General features: G+C 36.0%; 1 protein-coding gene across 7 annotated transcripts in view; it reads right to left on the reverse strand.

Moving 5' to 3' along the window:
- The window catches only part of LOC106882879 (arf-GAP with SH3 domain, ANK repeat and PH domain-containing protein 2), a 255065-nt gene that overhangs the window by 23193 nt on the left and 214407 nt on the right, over positions 1 to 17465 (reverse strand). For 5 of the 7 annotated variants that reach the window (XM_089351483.1, XM_089351481.1, XM_089351482.1 and 2 more), the window contains 2 exons: positions 15773 to 16081; positions 7496 to 7535 (listed from right to left, as the gene is read on the reverse strand). In XM_089351483.1, coding sequence (XP_089207609.1) covers positions 7496 to 7535; positions 15773 to 16081 — 349 coding nt within the window. The remainder of the gene's footprint in view (positions 1 to 7495; positions 7536 to 15772; positions 16082 to 17465) is intronic. The other 2 variants (XM_089351484.1, XM_089351485.1) reach the window with 1 other exon arrangement.

The raw sequence follows: 17465 nt of genomic DNA on the forward strand, positions 1-17465 counted from the left end.
TTTAAATGATTAAGTACAAGTCCTCTCATCAAATGAAGTTACAGCATTACTTTCGTTGAGACTTTCTCATAGTATTTTCTTGGCAGAGATATTGGGCTGGTTTGCCATTGCCTTCCCCAACTGGATGGGCATTGGCCCACAAGGAGCTCATCTGCCCTTCAGCAGGTCTTGTTTTTAGTCCTGCTGGTTATCCAGACACTATCCTCTCATAAGAGTGGCAGGCTATTCAACTGGTGGAGCTGGTTTAGTTGCCGACCACTCAACCATGGAAGAGGAAATACTGGTTTTACATGGTACCAGTTGCAGGTCTCATCAGCCTGTGATGAGATCCCCGGCTTGACATAAACATTGTCTACTTCTACATAAAAACCTCTTTACACAGTCAACTAACATGCTAAAAATAGCAGCTGTTTCTTCCTCGAATCACACCCTAATGTATTAAAAAATGGAATGACACATTGGAGAATGTAGTCATAAATATACAAAAAGACTGTCAATGACAGTACAATTAATTAAAATGATAGTTGTGGTTGGAATGCTGACCTGAGGCTAAACCACAACTAACAACTATGACAACTTCTACATACAACCCTCAAGTAGAGGTAGGCCTCCAATATCCCTACGTTGGATATCTAGAAAATTTTCCCATAAAAGATATCTAAGAAAATCATCAGATCCCAATGATGTTACTGACAGTTCCTTGTAGAGTTTCTGACCAATCATAAAGACCGGCATGTTGTGGGTTTTAGTCAATGAGGATGAAGGAGAAACACACAGGATTTGAACTTTGCTGTATACAGACGTCAATACATCCCTGGCAACTATTGGTGGTAGGTAGCCCTTAGATAATAGTGTGGAAAGTAATGATAATGATGTAACGGTGGTGCTGTTGCTGATGCTGGTGATGGTGCTGCTTCTGATTGTGAACACAATAGTGCAGTTGATTACGATGATGATGATGATGATGATGATAATGATGATGATAATGATAGTGGTGTTGAAAATGGTAACAATAATGATGATGATGATGATGATAGAAGAATTAATAATGATGATAATGGTGGTGGTGATGATGATGATGATGATGGTAACGCTAGTGATAGTGGTAGCCATGCAGGTGTCAATGGCAGTAACTACTAATTAAGGTAATAGTGGAAATATTGGTTACAACGTTGACAGCGATGATGATGATGACGACGACAATGATGACGATGATGATGATGATGATAATGGTGATGATGATGATGTTGATGATGATGACAAACTTACCTTTCACATGAATACCGTTCTCTGAGGGCAAGAAAACAAAATCAAGAAAAAAAAAAAGACAAACAAATGAAGGAAAAAAAAACCCCAAAAAATATTCCTAGAATGATAGCAAAGCTGAGTTTTCCTTTTTTTTTTTTGAGATGTGGGTGGGGGAATATCTCTGATGTTTGAACTGGCAAATTACTATGACAACAACAGCAACAAAAACAAAAATAAATAAATAAAAAAAAAAGACCGAACCATACAAAACAGCAAACCGCTACCTAAACATGAACCAGCAAGAAAGGGTCAGTCAAATCTTCAACACGCTCCCTAGGGATCTTTAAAATAGGGACCACATTAGGTTAGCAGGAAAGAATCAATATATTCAGTTTCTTCCAATCTGTGTAGCAGCCAGATGTTCTTTCAGCAAACTCCTTAGTGACGTTAATATAAAGATTATTAGTTGTCTTTCTGTCTTTTACTTGTTTCAGTCATTGGACTGTGACCATGCTGGGGCACTGCCTTGAAGGGTGCCCCAGCATGGTCACAGTTGAACATATCAACCCCCATACATGTTTCGTACTTATTCTATTGGCCTCTTTTGCTGAGTTGCAAAGTAATGGGGATGCAAACAAACCAACACAAGCACACACACACATGATGGGTTTCCACAGTTTCCATCTATCAAATTTAATTAGAAGGAAGAGCACCCACTACACTCTCTGAGTGGTTGGCGGTAGGAAGGGCATCCAGCTGTAGAAACACTGCCAAATCAGATTGGGGCCTGGTGTAGCCATCTGGTTTCACCAGTCCTCAGTCAAATCGTCCAACCCATGCTAGCATGGAAAGCGGACGTTAAACGACGACGATGATGATGATGATGATGATTGACCAGAGGCGATAGCAGAAGACATTTGCTTAAGGTGCCATGCAGTAGTACTGAACCTGAAACCACATGGTTGCACACTCTCACACACACACATCATCACCATCACATATATGACATACACTTATAAACACACAAATATACATAAATATAACCCCACCACCCATTCACATACACATTCCAACACACATGCACACACATTTGTGTGATAATGTCCCGGAAAAAGACACTTTTTAAAACCCCCTTTTTTGGGGTACAAACTCATCCAAGACGAATCCTGGTTCTGTGATACAAACTCCCCGTTTTAAAGTGATGTAAATTATAACTTTACTTCAAAATTTCATGTCAATTTATGTTACAAACAAGAGCTTAATAATGACTAAGTTATTTTAATAAAGTCCTCATTATTTCAAAATTAATTGGACATAGACATTTTATTTCCCTGCTCTTTTGTCTTGCAAGTTACATTGCAATTTCACTAGAGCTTATGCCATGTAAAAAGCACCTAGTACACTCTGTAAAGTGGTTGGCATTAGAAAGGGCATCCAGCTGTAGAAACCATACCAGAGCTGACATTGGAGCTTGATGTGGGCTTGCAGCTTGTGGGATGTGAAACCATCCCACTTATGCTAGCATGAAAAGTGGACTTTAAATTATGATGATGATGATGACGACAACAACAAGGAATATTGTTACAAAAGGATTGAGGACATGTTCCAAGACCAAAGTTTCTGCAATGAAACACAAATGGCATCTCATCAGGTTGGGCCAAACTGGAAGATTTCACCCCACCCACCCAATCAGACCTTGTGAAGTAAGCAAGCCCTGCAGTAGAATCAGAAATCAAAAGAGATGCTTGAAGAGAAACTCTTAGCACTGAGGATGATTGCTGACCAAGTGTGCTGGAGAACTTTGCCAATGACCTCATGTGTGGAATGCTTTCATGTGTTGGAAGATAGATTCTAAACCAAATAGTGACAAGTTGCCATCACATCAACAATAGACAAAATGAAAGGAGACTATATGTTGGAAGAAAGTCTGGTCAGAAAAGAGGATACATAGACAGAGCAATAAACATACATATATGCATACAGATACACATTCATCAGAGACAAACAATCACTTGCAAAGGAGTCTCTATATCAGTGCTCCACAACTGGTATGCCATGGCACACTCGTGCGCAACAAGATAATGCTAGGTGTGCCACAGTGTAACCTGAGCATAACTTTTTTCCCAATACTATCAGCTACATTTTTAGTTCAGCTGTGCCACCAAATTTTGAAAAGAATATAAATGTACCACAAGTGAAAAAAGGTTGCAGAGCATTGTTCTGTGTCACTATTCAACCTGTTTAGAAATAGAAGCCAACTCTTCCTCAAATAACAGTGCTGTATACATTATGTTCTAAAAAACAAACAGACAGGATGGTCATAACTGGAATGTCTTTTACTATTGATCTGCTTGATCAGGATTAACCGGAGAGTTAATCGGAGAGACTACAAAAACAGGCTGTTTACAAATAAATGGGGAAACTAAATAGACAAGAGAAGTATAGGAATGTTAAAGCATGACCTTTCGGTCAGGTAACAATGGTCCCAACTAGTGGGTCTAATTGGCACTGTGTTGGTTATGATGACGAGGATTCCAGCTGATTCGATTAACAGAACAGCCTGCTCATAAAATTAACATGCAAGTAGATGAGTACAGACAACACAGACATGTGTACCCTTAATGTAATTCTCAGGGAGATTCAGTGTGACACAGAATGTGACAAAACTGGCCCTTTGAATTACAGACATAATTCATTTTTGCCAGCTGGGTGGACTGGATCAACATGAAATAGAGTGTCTTGCTCAAGGTCACAACATGCCAACAGGAATCAAAATCAGGACTCTAAGCCAAATACGCTAACCACTAAGCCACACATCTTCACAACTAGTAGGTGGACTTATCCTAGCATACAGGAATGAAAAAAGATGATGATAATGATAATATCAATGATGACTGCTATATTTCAAATCCCAAAGAAGGGAAATATGATGGATTTAATAATTAAGAAACACAGACATAAGTTGATGAGCATTTGCATAGAATAGAAAAAAATGATGCCAGAAATGTCATGTGACAAATGTAGCAGGTAACAGAAATTCCAAGTGGTAGAAGTGCCAAGTGACAGAGGTGGAAAGTGTGTCAAAGACATTGAAAATGATGACAGCAGGGGTCACTTATAAAGCTCAGTTGTCATTGGTGAGCATTGAATACAGACAGGAAAATTCAGGATTCAATGGTATGGTTCTTACACTAAAACTGCTCATTTACATCAACCAATGGAATGAAAAATTAATTGGGAAAGAATCAAAAGACATTATGTGCAGGAGAGATGACTGTGCTGGTTTCGAGGACTAATATGACTGAATGATGCATGCTGGGTAAAACAGCTTTCAGAGGTGAAAGTGGAAAGACTGCTGTTGACCAGAGAAGAATTTGAGTTTTAAATCAGAGAAGGTTGGGCCTCACAGATAATATGACATGCATGACAAATAACGCATACAACCCTTTCGCACATGGAGAGAAAAATAATGATGATATTGGTAATAATGTAGAATATATATTTGAGTTCACACAAACACACACACACACACAAAGTAAAAAAATACATGCAAACAGTTTCTAGTTGTTTGATTAGAAATGGTATGAAACCTTTCACAACTCAGTGGTGAATAAGAAACCATGAAACATTTTGGCTGAACAAGTACCAGAATCTTGTTCTCAGCCTTAAGAGTAAGATGGAGGGAGAGAGAGAGAGAGAGAGAGAGAGAGAGAGAGAGAGAGAGAGAGAGAGAGAGAGAGAGATAGAGAAAGAGAGAGATTTCTTTCTAACACAAATTTAACCTTTAGTACGCTGCAGATGCATCATGTCACAATATGAGTCTTCTTCCCTCTGAATGCAACACAATGTGCCTGTAGCTACAGGGGAGAAAACTCACTATGATGCACCAAGCATATATATTCAGCAAAAGAAAAAACAGAACAAAATGAAAGAAACAAGCAGGCTATATATATATATATATATATATATATATATATATATATATATATATATATATATACACACACACATATATGAGAGAAAAAGAGAGGGGAGATATGGTACAGTTAAATTGGTCTTTCACAACTGCTAAAAGTCACTCAAGATCAGTGATAGGCTATGTAACAAAAACAACCACAAATTTAAACCAATAATAGACAAACATTACAAGTTCTTCAGTTGAAATACAAAACATAAATTGAAGCCGAAATGTGTTTTTTTCCCCCCCTTTTTACTACCAGAATTGTTGAAACAAAAAAAAAAAAAAAAAAAAAAAAAAAAAAAAAGAAAAATGTGCTGATGAGTTTAAAGAACTAAAAATGGTTATATCTCCTCATGGAACAGTGTCCCTCATTTGGTGAAGAAGAATTTCAAAAACTAACCATCTGCAAAATACTGGAAGTATCTTTAAAGAAAAAAAGGCATGAGTATAAAAAAAAAAAAAAAGAATCATGAAAATAAATGAAGATGGTAGAAAAATATTTCTGGAGAAGATTATGAGGAATGATGATGCCAAGCAGAAATGGCTAACAGACAAATAAAATGTGTTACAGTGCAGAGACAGGGAGACATGTTGTGCAAAGATAAAACAGTGGATATTCTGAGATATAAGATTATAAATAAACATGAAGGATATTCTTTTAAAACAGCTCCATAATATATGGGGTATGGCATATAGTTTAACATTGATATGTGTTGAAGATTTTTGTTTTTCTAAACTGAAACATATTGTCAATTCTACTGGATACGACATGTAATGTTATGGAGATAAAATACATATGTGAGATAATACATTCTACATTTAAACATGTTAAAATAATATGCTATAGAATGTGGGATACAACACAGCATGTGATATCTTCTATTATACAGCTCTACAACATGTGGGATATTCTGTTACACAACACTATACTACATGGAGTATTCTACTTAGACACCGTTTACAATATATATATATATATATATATATAGAACATTCTAGGAAAACTACATGGGTTATTGTTATGCAATATCTTACATAGTATATGTATTGTTGTACAACATCAAACATGTGGGATACTCTGTTAAAATACCATCAAAGCATATGAAACATTGTTATACAACATTAAACATGTAGGACAATCTTTATTACAGTACTTACAATATAGGGATATATATATTGTTATACAATACTACAACATGTGCATGTAGGCCATTATTTCATATACAACACAATGAGATGAAATACTATTTTACAGGGTGAAAATAAATATGATTTGATACTTTGGAAGAAAGGAGTATAAAAGAGGGGGATATCAGAGAAAGCAGTGTTATACATAATGATAACTCACTCATAATATTTGAACTTATAACCAGCAGCTTAACTATTCATATATATATTATACATTTGGATGTATAAATGGGAGAAATTACTCAATGCATGTAGTAGAGTTTATCTATTCATTCACAACTGATGAATCAGAAACACGAATTCTTTATCAGTTTATTCATCATCTTGTCACCTAAACGATCAAATGCACAGTGAAAGAAACTTGGGGTTGTGACTGAGCGAATCATTAATTTGAATGAAAAGGATGGGTCTAAATCATCCTGGCAGTAGGCACTCCAGTGTGTATTTGACTAACAGGGTACTCGGATCAATTTTACCTGTTAACTATTTAAAATGCTTGATGAAACGGTCTGGTTACATGATCATGGAATTGAGTAGAATAATGAGCAAATTACCATGCTATGGAAATGTACTTTGCATAATTTGAACAACATCTCTATTTATGTTCTTTTATTATATATATATATATGCACCAGTTCCAATTAGGTTTATTGTAGCCTTCTGCTCAATATTTCGGTGAGTGTATGAGTGTGAAAGTTAGAAATTGCTACCTTCATCTGACCGAAGCTCATCCTGGATAGAATACAGTAGAACAACCAACTGCTGACTGAAAGAGTCGACATGTCCCTGCACAGCCTTCATGGCTTTGAGTGAGGATATTTGAGAGTAGCTGTGGCCCATTCAAAACCAAGTTACTGCTGTACATAGTCCTTCTCCAGTAAAGACAGGGCTGGAACTTTTCACTATAAAAATGCAGTGGCATACTGTTTAGAGATTTGCACAGGTTTCAATGTCAACTAATTATGTCAGGTAATTTCATTTCAGAGATCAAAAAGAATCATTTTGCTGCTTGAAACAGAAAAGAAGACAAAGAAAGAAATAGAGAGAGAGAGAGAGGAGAAAAAAAGGAGGATGACACAAAAGAAAGGAAATTCTTACCTCTCCGATTCTGCAGGCTTTTGTAATACCACCTTGGAACCTGTCAGGGACAAGAATGGTGAAAAAAAACAAACTTCAGTATTTGATTGACAGCCATATAAACACAAAGACCAAATCCCCGGTGTTGGTCCCCATCCCTATAACCCATCTACCCTGACCTCTCCACTCCCACTCTGTTCTATAACTCTGTTTGTTCCTCGTTAAGTCGATGGTGACAGAAATTCCAAACTTTGGAACAGGACCATGAACTGGTAGAGGAAAGGCACAATCAATTTACTAGATCTCAGTAATGGATAAGAAACCATTACATCAATTCTAGAAGGATCTGAGGCAAAAATTGAGGCAACCTCAGCAGGATTTGGGATGAGAACATGAAAAATGACATAACTAAATACTGCAAGATTGTCAGACAAGCACTCTCATGCTTCTGCCTCATGACAACCTCATCATCCTCCTCCTCCTCATCATTATCATCGTGGTGATGGTGGTCAAGATGATGATTGCATCTAACTCGGGTACCTTGAGAACAAAGGCACGTTTGATTTAATTAACCCCAGTATTTGTTTGGTACTTATTTTATCACATCAGAAAGGATGAAAGGCTAAGTCAACCATGACAGGATTTGAACATTGAAGTATCTCCAATGTTCAACTGGCACTATATTTTGTTGGTCCCCAAGGTTCATTTTGGTGGGATTTGAACTCAGAACATAAAGCGCTAGATGAAATGCCACTCAGCATTTTATCCAATGCTCTAACAATTCTGTCAAACTTGCTGCCTTAATCCCATCCAATAATAATAATAATAATAACTATGCTGGATCATAGATATAGCATGCCCAGCTGACAACAAGGTATGCAATAAGGAAGAAAGAAAAGTTGAGAGATATGACAGGTTAGCTTGGGAAGTTAAGCAGTTGTGGTCGATGAAAAAGGTAGCAGTAGTACCAATCATTGTCGGAGCCCTGGCAACAGTGAGCAAAAATTTCGAGAAGTAAGTGGAACAAATAGGGGCTGCAATTAGGGTGGAGCACTTGCAGAAAACAGCACTGCTTGGAACCACTTGAATACTCCGGAAGGTGATTGAAAAATAAGAGGTGTCACCTTAGTTCACTGGTAGTGAACAGCTGACATTGTAGTACATCTCCAGCGTTAGAAGCTGTGCAAAGGCAATAATAATAATAATAATCTCTTCTACTGGAAGCACAAGGCCTCAAATTTGGGGGAAGGGATTAAGTCAATTACATTGACCCCCAGTGCGTAACTGGTACTTATTTAATCAATCCCGAAAGAATGAAAGGCAAAGTCAACCCGGGCGGAATTTAAACTCAGTCAGAATGTAGCAACTGGTGAAATACCACTATGCATTTGATTCCATCCAGCGTGCTAACGATTCTGCCAGCTCGCCACCTTAATAATAATAATAATAATAATAATAATAATAATTTAAGGCACAAGGCCTGAAATTTGGCATGAGAACACTGGTTGATTACATCAACCCCAGTGTTTCACTGGTACTTAATTTATTGATTCTGAAAGGATGAAAGGCAAAGTCAACCTCAGCGGAATTTGAACTCAGAACGTAGTGGCAGATGAAATACCACTAAGCATTTCGTCCAGCCTTAATAATAATCCTTTCTATTAAAGGCACAAGGCCTGAAATTTTTAGGGGTGGGGACGAGTCGGTTACATCCACCCCAGTGTTTCGCTGATGCTTAATTTATCGATCCGAAAAGGATGCAAAGCAAAGTTGACCTCAGCGGAATGATATTAATAATAATAATAATAATGCACAAGGTCAGCAATTTTGTGGGGAAGGGGTTGATTACACTGACCCCAGTACTCAACCTGTACTTATTTTATCAATCCCAAAAGGATGAAAGACTAAGTCAACTCCAGCAAATGTAAAGAGCTGGAAAAAATGTTGCTAGGTATTTTGTCTGATGCTCAAACAATTCTGCCAGCTCACTGCCTTAATAATGATGATGATAGTAGTAATAGTAGTAGTAGTAGTAGTAGCAATAAGGATAAGAACAACATTAACAATAACAGAAGAAAGACAAAGAACAGAGAAAAACTAAAAAGAAAGTCTTGGAGGTTAGGCTGAAGGAAAGAGGTGTTTAGTAATTTGAAACAGAGAGAGAGAAAGAGAGAGAAAGAGAGAGAGAGAGAAAGAGAGAGAAAGAGAGAGAGAGAGTAGTAAGTGATGAGTGTCTTGGCTCAGTGGTTGAGCTATATTCCTGGAAATGTCAGTGAGTGTCTGTGAAGAAAAAAAAAAGCAAAAAAAAACAAACAAAGTCCAAGAAGAAAGCAGGGGGGGGGGGTCCTGTAAAAATGAAAGCAGAAAGTGATATTGTTGAGTGATGCAGCATTGCATAAAAGTAAAAAAGCAAGATACACACAGCCGTAAGAGGTGCAACAGTACGTAAGGAAGCTGTACAGTTAGGAGAAGGATGCAGATGCGTAATGAAGGCATGCAAAGGAAATGGATGCAGTTGCGTATGGAATAGACATGTGATATCCTGAGATTTGAAATACATTTGTAGTCATTAAGTGCAGATAATATTTCTGTTATTTTATGGCTGCAAGTAAATTTGAGGATCTTATATCCAGAAATAACAGTTAAGGTTGCAACTATGAAGCAACAGTGATAGTAAAACTTCATGTGTGCTTGTATGTTGTTCCCTAGAATACAGTTAATACAAGGGAGATAATCATTTCTTCAGAATATTTGGTGGGATTAGAAGTTTGAATTTGGAATAAGAAAATGCACAAATATTTATGTCTGTATGTATACATACTAATGTCTTACTAAACTTATGAAATTCACTCTTCCCAATGCCAACAAACAACCTATCAAAATCAACAACATTCTCACCTCATAAGAAATTCTTTGAGCAACTCCACAAACAGAACCCAACAATCCAGATTAAGAATTAAAGAATCAACCAGCTCCTATTACTGAATAAAACCCAATCCTTGGATATATATGTATGTATGATTTATACACACATACATATATATATAGTATTAATTTATACACACATACATGTATATAGTATTAATAAAATACAGAAAACATATATGGTATTTTAAATTTTATATCAAATATCTTTTCTGATTAATAATTATTAGTGGCAGAAGCAGTAATAATACCAAAAGGTAATATTTATCCCCACTATGTATCATACTTAATGTATATACACTGTTGATAGGCCAGTTACTGTGTCATTTGTCCTGAGATAAGTACATTTATTAAAGCAGACCAGCCTTCACTTGTTTTGTCAGAAATGAAAAGATGCCCCAGCAGGGGCCAGCAAGAGTACCAGATGCATTTTGGCTTTTGTGCAGAGCAGGAATACCTTTACCTATGAAAGCCAAACTTAAAATTAAGTGATTAAATACTAGACAGTACAGGTGTAAAACTCTGTTATCTTTCTTTTATTTAACTCCTGTCATTTTTACTCTTAAGAAAGTCTGTCCAAAATGTTCGATACTCCACACACAATGACAATTTCACTATACATTTTCCGTTACTTAAATGCAGGTCATGTCAAAGCAGACCAATACTAATTGCCTTGGATTATGTTTTATCTGATATATTTCAGCTAATGTTGTAACTGATTTCTGACAAAACAAGTGAAAGCTGGTCTGTTTTAATAGATGTACTTATACAGCTGCCAGTATAAGTACTAGTAGATTTTCAGGACCAAATTGCAACTCTTTCACACTTTTAGGCTCATCCAAGATATTGAAATCTGGAAATTTAGTCTTAATACCTTCAACATACCTAGCTACCAGGTTGTTATTAAGTCATGATTGATCAAGATTAAGGATTACATATCACCGTCCTCATTCCAGCACTTAACACATTATACTAACTTACTCCTCTAAGACTGAAATGTCTGGTATTCACTCTCTACTCCTGCTTTCCTTAAATGTCTGATAACATTGGCTCAATTCTGACTTCACAATTCAGTGAATTATAGGAAATGTGTCAATCAGTGAAATCAATTAATTTAAGTAACATGCAAATTTCCAAATTTGCAGAAGCTATCTAACTCATCCATGCTGGCATGGAATAAAAAAGAATGTGAAACAACAAAAAAGATATATTTTTCAAAATATACAAAAACCTTCAAAGATATATATTAACGAATGCTGTATTAACTATAATTGGAATGGAGAAAGAATATTCTGATTATAAGATTGGTGAGATTTAGATGAATATTTTAGGAGCAAAGTTCATAATGTGAAACCTTCATTAGCAAATTTCTTCATAAAAACAGGCAATATATAACAAGTAATACACGAGAAAGATATGAGTCATGTTCATGCAATATAGCAAGCAACAAGAAAGATATGGGAAACATACAGGCAATATTGCAAGCAACATGCAGGCAATATAACAAGCAATAGAGCAAGTCACAAGTTAAATTAAATAGTGGAAAAAATATCAAGGCAGAAATTTGAATACAAAGTAAACATAGTACAAGGTTTTTCTATTCAATTAGTTTTGTCTCTATCTCTAGGTACAAAAGAGTTTAAAACAGAATATGTACCTCCAGGTACACAAGAGTTTCACATTACATGACCTACCAGAATTACAATCTGTTTTATACTTCCTGGAACAGAAGAGTTACAATATTGTTTCTGTGAATACAAAAGTTGCTGTATAGTCTTATACTACATAATTATCAAGAGTTACACAGAATCTGTTTGTAACTCTTTGAAGACAATAGTTAATGGTAAGAAAAATGCTCAAGTTCTTTTCCTTGCTGTTGATACAGTGACCAAAGGATGTGATTTGATACAAAGACTTATTGTAATCAATACTATAGGCCACCAAGAACTGATGTTCAACAATTGAACTATGGTAAGAGTGTAAGAGAGTAAAATGCTAACTACAAGAGAAAAGGCAGACAAAAACTAAAAGAGGGTACAAATTTTAACACCAAAAGTGAAAAGGTGAACTGACAACTTAAATAATTTCCCTTCACCTGATTATTCGTGGCGATGTTGTTAGTGGTGGTGAGAATGGAGAAAGAATAACTCTCGCACTATCTCTATTAAAGAATTTGATGCCCAAAACTTACATAAACAGTGAAGAACATTTAGTGAGTGAGAAGTTGCTTAGCTAGTTCTGAAGAGAAATACAGTCTATGACAGAAAGAGAGTTTAATTCACTGGAAGCCATCTTACAAATGATGAAGACACCTTTGATTAATCCTCACTGCATAGGAACCAAGTATTCTCTTGGTTCTTATGCATGTGCACATAAAACATGGGAACTGAGTCAACTTATTTTTGAAAGTGGGGAACTTTCTGAAATTCTCCACATTTCATATGACAGAGTAAACATTTTATTTTATAAATAATAAAAAGAAGTTTCAAGAACCAATTTGCATATATTACCACGTTACATCACCAGCAAAAAATTTAATCAGCACAGTGAGGATTAAGGAGGATTTCATTAAAACTCCATGGGAATTGCATATTTAAAGAAGCTTACAAAACTAAAGCTTTGACAAGGAGAAACTGTATATGATGAAAAGGTTGACAACAAATATAATTTTGACAAAGGAAAATGATTAATTTTACTGAAAGACCAGCTACAAATACTGCAGATATTTATACAGCTTAAAAGGTTACCCAAGGAAAATAATTTGGTGGGGGTTTTTGAGAAAATATTTAAAACTATCATCATAACTTCTTTAAAATGAAACCATATTTTAGAAGATACCTATATTAAAAACTATTGAAAATGATGATTGTAATATGATAAAAATAACAAGCCTGTTGTATGCAGTGCTCAGGTGTATTGTAATGTATTAGTTTTAAGTAGAATGTGAATGTGATTTATATAATGATTGAACAATTTTCGTAACTGAATGTACTTCCACGTGCTAACCACATATTCATTGAATGTAAGTAGAATGATTTATCAGTAATATTGAAGTAAATGAATTTATGTACTTTGACTAGAGGCCTGACAAAAACCATGTGAAAAAAACAATCATGGCCTTTGCAGGCTCTCTCTGATTGTTGAGTCTGATGTAGTCGATGAAAGGAAGCAGGGAGGGAATTTCAAAGTGCTGCACTCTGAGAAGAAAGGGCCAGGTGAAGTGTGACTATAATAAAGTTTGAATACTTGATGAATGTAATCAATAGTCTAGCAGTGAAACCTCACAACCATGGCATCCCCTCCCTAAAAATAAATTAGAACAGTTACCGTTTAGTGTATTGTGGCTACAGCTAAATAAAGACATGAAGTTATTTAAATCATATGTTACCTAATACTGAGTGGTATCAGTCCAGTTAATCACAGGTGTTAACTTACAGTAGCCAAGATAACGAAGGTTGTCATTTAGTGTCGAACTGTGGTATGTGGGAATAGTTTCTTGCATTATTAACCATGAACAGTTCCATAACTACAAAATTACAGGCCTAGCATATATAGACAGGGCCTGAATCTTGAGATCAAAAATAAAATAACTTCTAGCACTTAGCATTTTTATGCTGGTGCCATGCAGCAAAGCACCCATGCTGGTTACATGTTGAAAAGCATCCGTGCTCATGTGATGTAAATATTTCAACAATTTTTTAAATATAATTCCTAATAATATTTAATTATATAAATATAATAGGATATAAACAATACTGAACACACATACCCAAGATATGCATTTTGCCAGTATGTGGGCAGGCTGCGATTTATAGGCATAAGAGAATATATTCTCATCAATTCGCCTGGTGTTAAAACACCTGGAAGTCATAGACAAGCGAGATAACTTGCATCAGGTCTTGTTACATGAGCAGCAGACATTATTATTTTGTCATTCTTGTGACTTTTCAAGCGAGTTATTGTGCTTTTCTATGGCTTCCAGATGTTTTAACATCAGGCAAATTGATGAGAATATATTCTTTTATGCCTATAAACCATAGCCTAGCCATGAAATGGCAAAACACATACCTTGCATGTGTGTGTTTGATATTGTTTATATCCTTCAGGCTGCTTCTCATTCATATTTGAATCATAGGGTATGTCAAAACATCAAATAGCTATGAAGATCAATCTGACTGAAACAGAAATCAAAAGGGGGGTCTATAGGTAAAAAGGGGTTGAGAACCATCCCTATAGAGTAGCTCAATGGTTATGTTACTGTTAGATACACTATCCTGGGGTTCAGTTCTGAAATATATTGTTACAGCTATAGTATTTGTCTTTATATCTTACCTGTGTTCGGACCTTTCTTATACAATGTAATCCTATCTGCTATAAACATGATAAACCAAATCAATATAGTAGTAGTAGTAGTCGTAGTTACAATAACCCACCAAGTGAAACAAACAAAACGATTTTAGTAGTAGCTTTATTAATGATAGCGTTGTTGATATAAAATAAAGAGAAATTATTTGCATTCATGCTGTATAAAACTGAAGAGAGAGTATTTCAAGATAGAAGTTGATGTACCGGTAATTGTAGAGGAAGCAGAAGAAGTAATACTATGTTCATAATAAACATGAACCATACATTCATCTATCTATCTATCTATCTATCTAGCTATATCTATATATATTTAATATATGAATATAAATATATAGATATATATAGATACACATCTGTACACACACACGCACACACATACTCTTTAGGTCTTGTTGGAGATCATCTCTCTCTCTTACAAGGAACAGATTGACACTGACTTTGAAGTCACTGTCAACCCTTTCCTAAATTTGAAAATCCACTTCAAATGTATTGTGTAATCATTTAATTAATGTTTGACATTCTTGATATATAACTATCTAAAAAATGGTACACACACACACACATTTATACAACCGTATATATATATATATATATATATATATATATATATATATATATACACATACATACATACACTCATATATGTATAATTATATACATTCATACACTGTATATATTCTGCAAGAGTGCTGGACGTAGTCAGATGGTTACCGGGGTTAGGGCTTTTCTATGAATAAGGCACACATTACGAACAATGCAGCAGATGTAAAGCCAATCTTGGTAGAGTGATGGAATGTGAACGAGAGAATGAAGACGACGACGAAGAAATGTTGAAGAACACCAGCAAGAAGAGATGAAGAGGAAGGAGAAAAAAACAAAGGAAAGAAGGAAGAATGTTTTTAAACAAAAATGAAAAAAAAACAATCAACACAAACAAAAAAAAAACTTCACAAAAACAAAATGCAGGTAGCCAGAGCAATGGTTGTCTAGACGGACTGCAATCCTTACCTACAGGAACATGCATGGTATTGCGATTCTCAGGACTGGGTGGTTTGAACCGTGGAGGTGGCGGGTCTGAAGGCGTACGATAGTGACCCAAGAAAGAGGCATTGGGCTCGGACCAGTTCCTTGTATGGCCAGATGTTGGCGGTGGAACAGGGGCTGGTGGCTTCTTTTTGGGCGGCAGTGGAGGCAGACTTGGTCCGCCTGCACCGCTGTGATTATAGCTGTAGGAAGTGGTGTGCAGCAAGGTTCCGTTGGTCTGTGAAGGTGCCGCTCCACCGATGCTATAGTGATTCAAACCTGATGCAAATAATGCTGATGAGGCAAAATAAACAACATGTCAATACAAGAAACTTGCTTTGAGAGAGCAAATTGAGGAGATAGAGGAAGCGAGAGAGAGAAAAAGGGGTAAGGCAGGGAGGGAGGGTGGAAGGGAGATAGAGAGTGAAGGAGGGAGGGAGAAAGAAAGTGAGACAGGTAGGGACAGAGAAGGAACAATGAAATAAAAAGAGGAGGAGGAGGAGAAAAGAAAGATTGTATAATGAAAGAAAGGGAAGAGAAAAATACATAGGGAAACACACAGAATATTTACATATGTACCTTAACTTAATTTACATATTTACATCTGTACCTTAACTTAATTTTGCACTGCTGCAGTCATCAGGCAATTTTATTACTTGATGACAGTTGCAATGTGAAATGCAGAAAAGCAATCCGTGAAGACACAACTGTAAACATGTATTATTTTCACTTTACCAAGCTGTACAGAGTACTACTTGTGTTCAGGTGTAAAATAATTGTAAGCACCAAAACAGGATTTTGTCAGGGATTGATGATGGCAGTAAGTGACAAACCATTCAGGTCCCTGGTGGACACATTAAAAACTTGTTTTTGTTAGTAACTGAGCTGACTGAGCTTAACCCATTAGATACCCAGTTGTAAACAACCTAACCTTTTACAGATAAACAACATATTGAAATGTCATTAACAATTTTGTCTTTGGTGTCTTTTCATTGACAGATCACAGCTAATATAGGTAGTTTTGTCTGGTAACTAGTGAGTGGTCTGGAATGATTCTATTACTTAAATGTATACACTAATATAAGCATTTTCACTTACATGTATGTTCCATTTTTTAAAATGGTTACATACAAAACAGACCATTTGAATTATCTGTACAGCTGAAACCTATGCAATAATAGATGAAGAGTTGGCATTATATTGTGTAATAAACACTGTCTATTCTACAACACTACTGAGTTTTCTGTGTTTTTTTTCATGTTATCACACACTGATAAACATTACAGTATGTGTGTGTGTGTATACAAGCATAGCTGTGTGGGTAAGAAGCTTGTTTTGCAACCACATGGTTTCAAGTCCAGCCCCATTGTGTGGCACCTTGAGTAAGTGTCCTCTACTATAGCTTGGACCAACCAATGCTTTGTGAGCAAATTTGGTGGACACAAACTGTGTGGAACTGTTTTTGTGTATGTGTGTCTTTGTGTTTCTCCCTCACCATTGCTTGACAACCAGCATTCCTTTTTCTTTTTATATCCCTGTAACTTAGCAGTTTGGCATAGAAACTGATAGAATAAGTATCAGACCTAAAAAGTAAGTACTGGGGTTGATTTGTTCAATTAAAACCCTTCAAGGCAGTGCCCCAGCATGGCCACAGTACAATGACTGAAATAAAAGATGA

This window comes from Octopus bimaculoides, chromosome 4 (assembly GCF_046866305.1).
Source record: "Octopus bimaculoides isolate indiv1 chromosome 4, ASM4686630v1, whole genome shotgun sequence".
In the NCBI taxonomy this organism is placed as follows: Eukaryota; Metazoa; Mollusca; class Cephalopoda; order Octopoda; family Octopodidae; genus Octopus; species Octopus bimaculoides.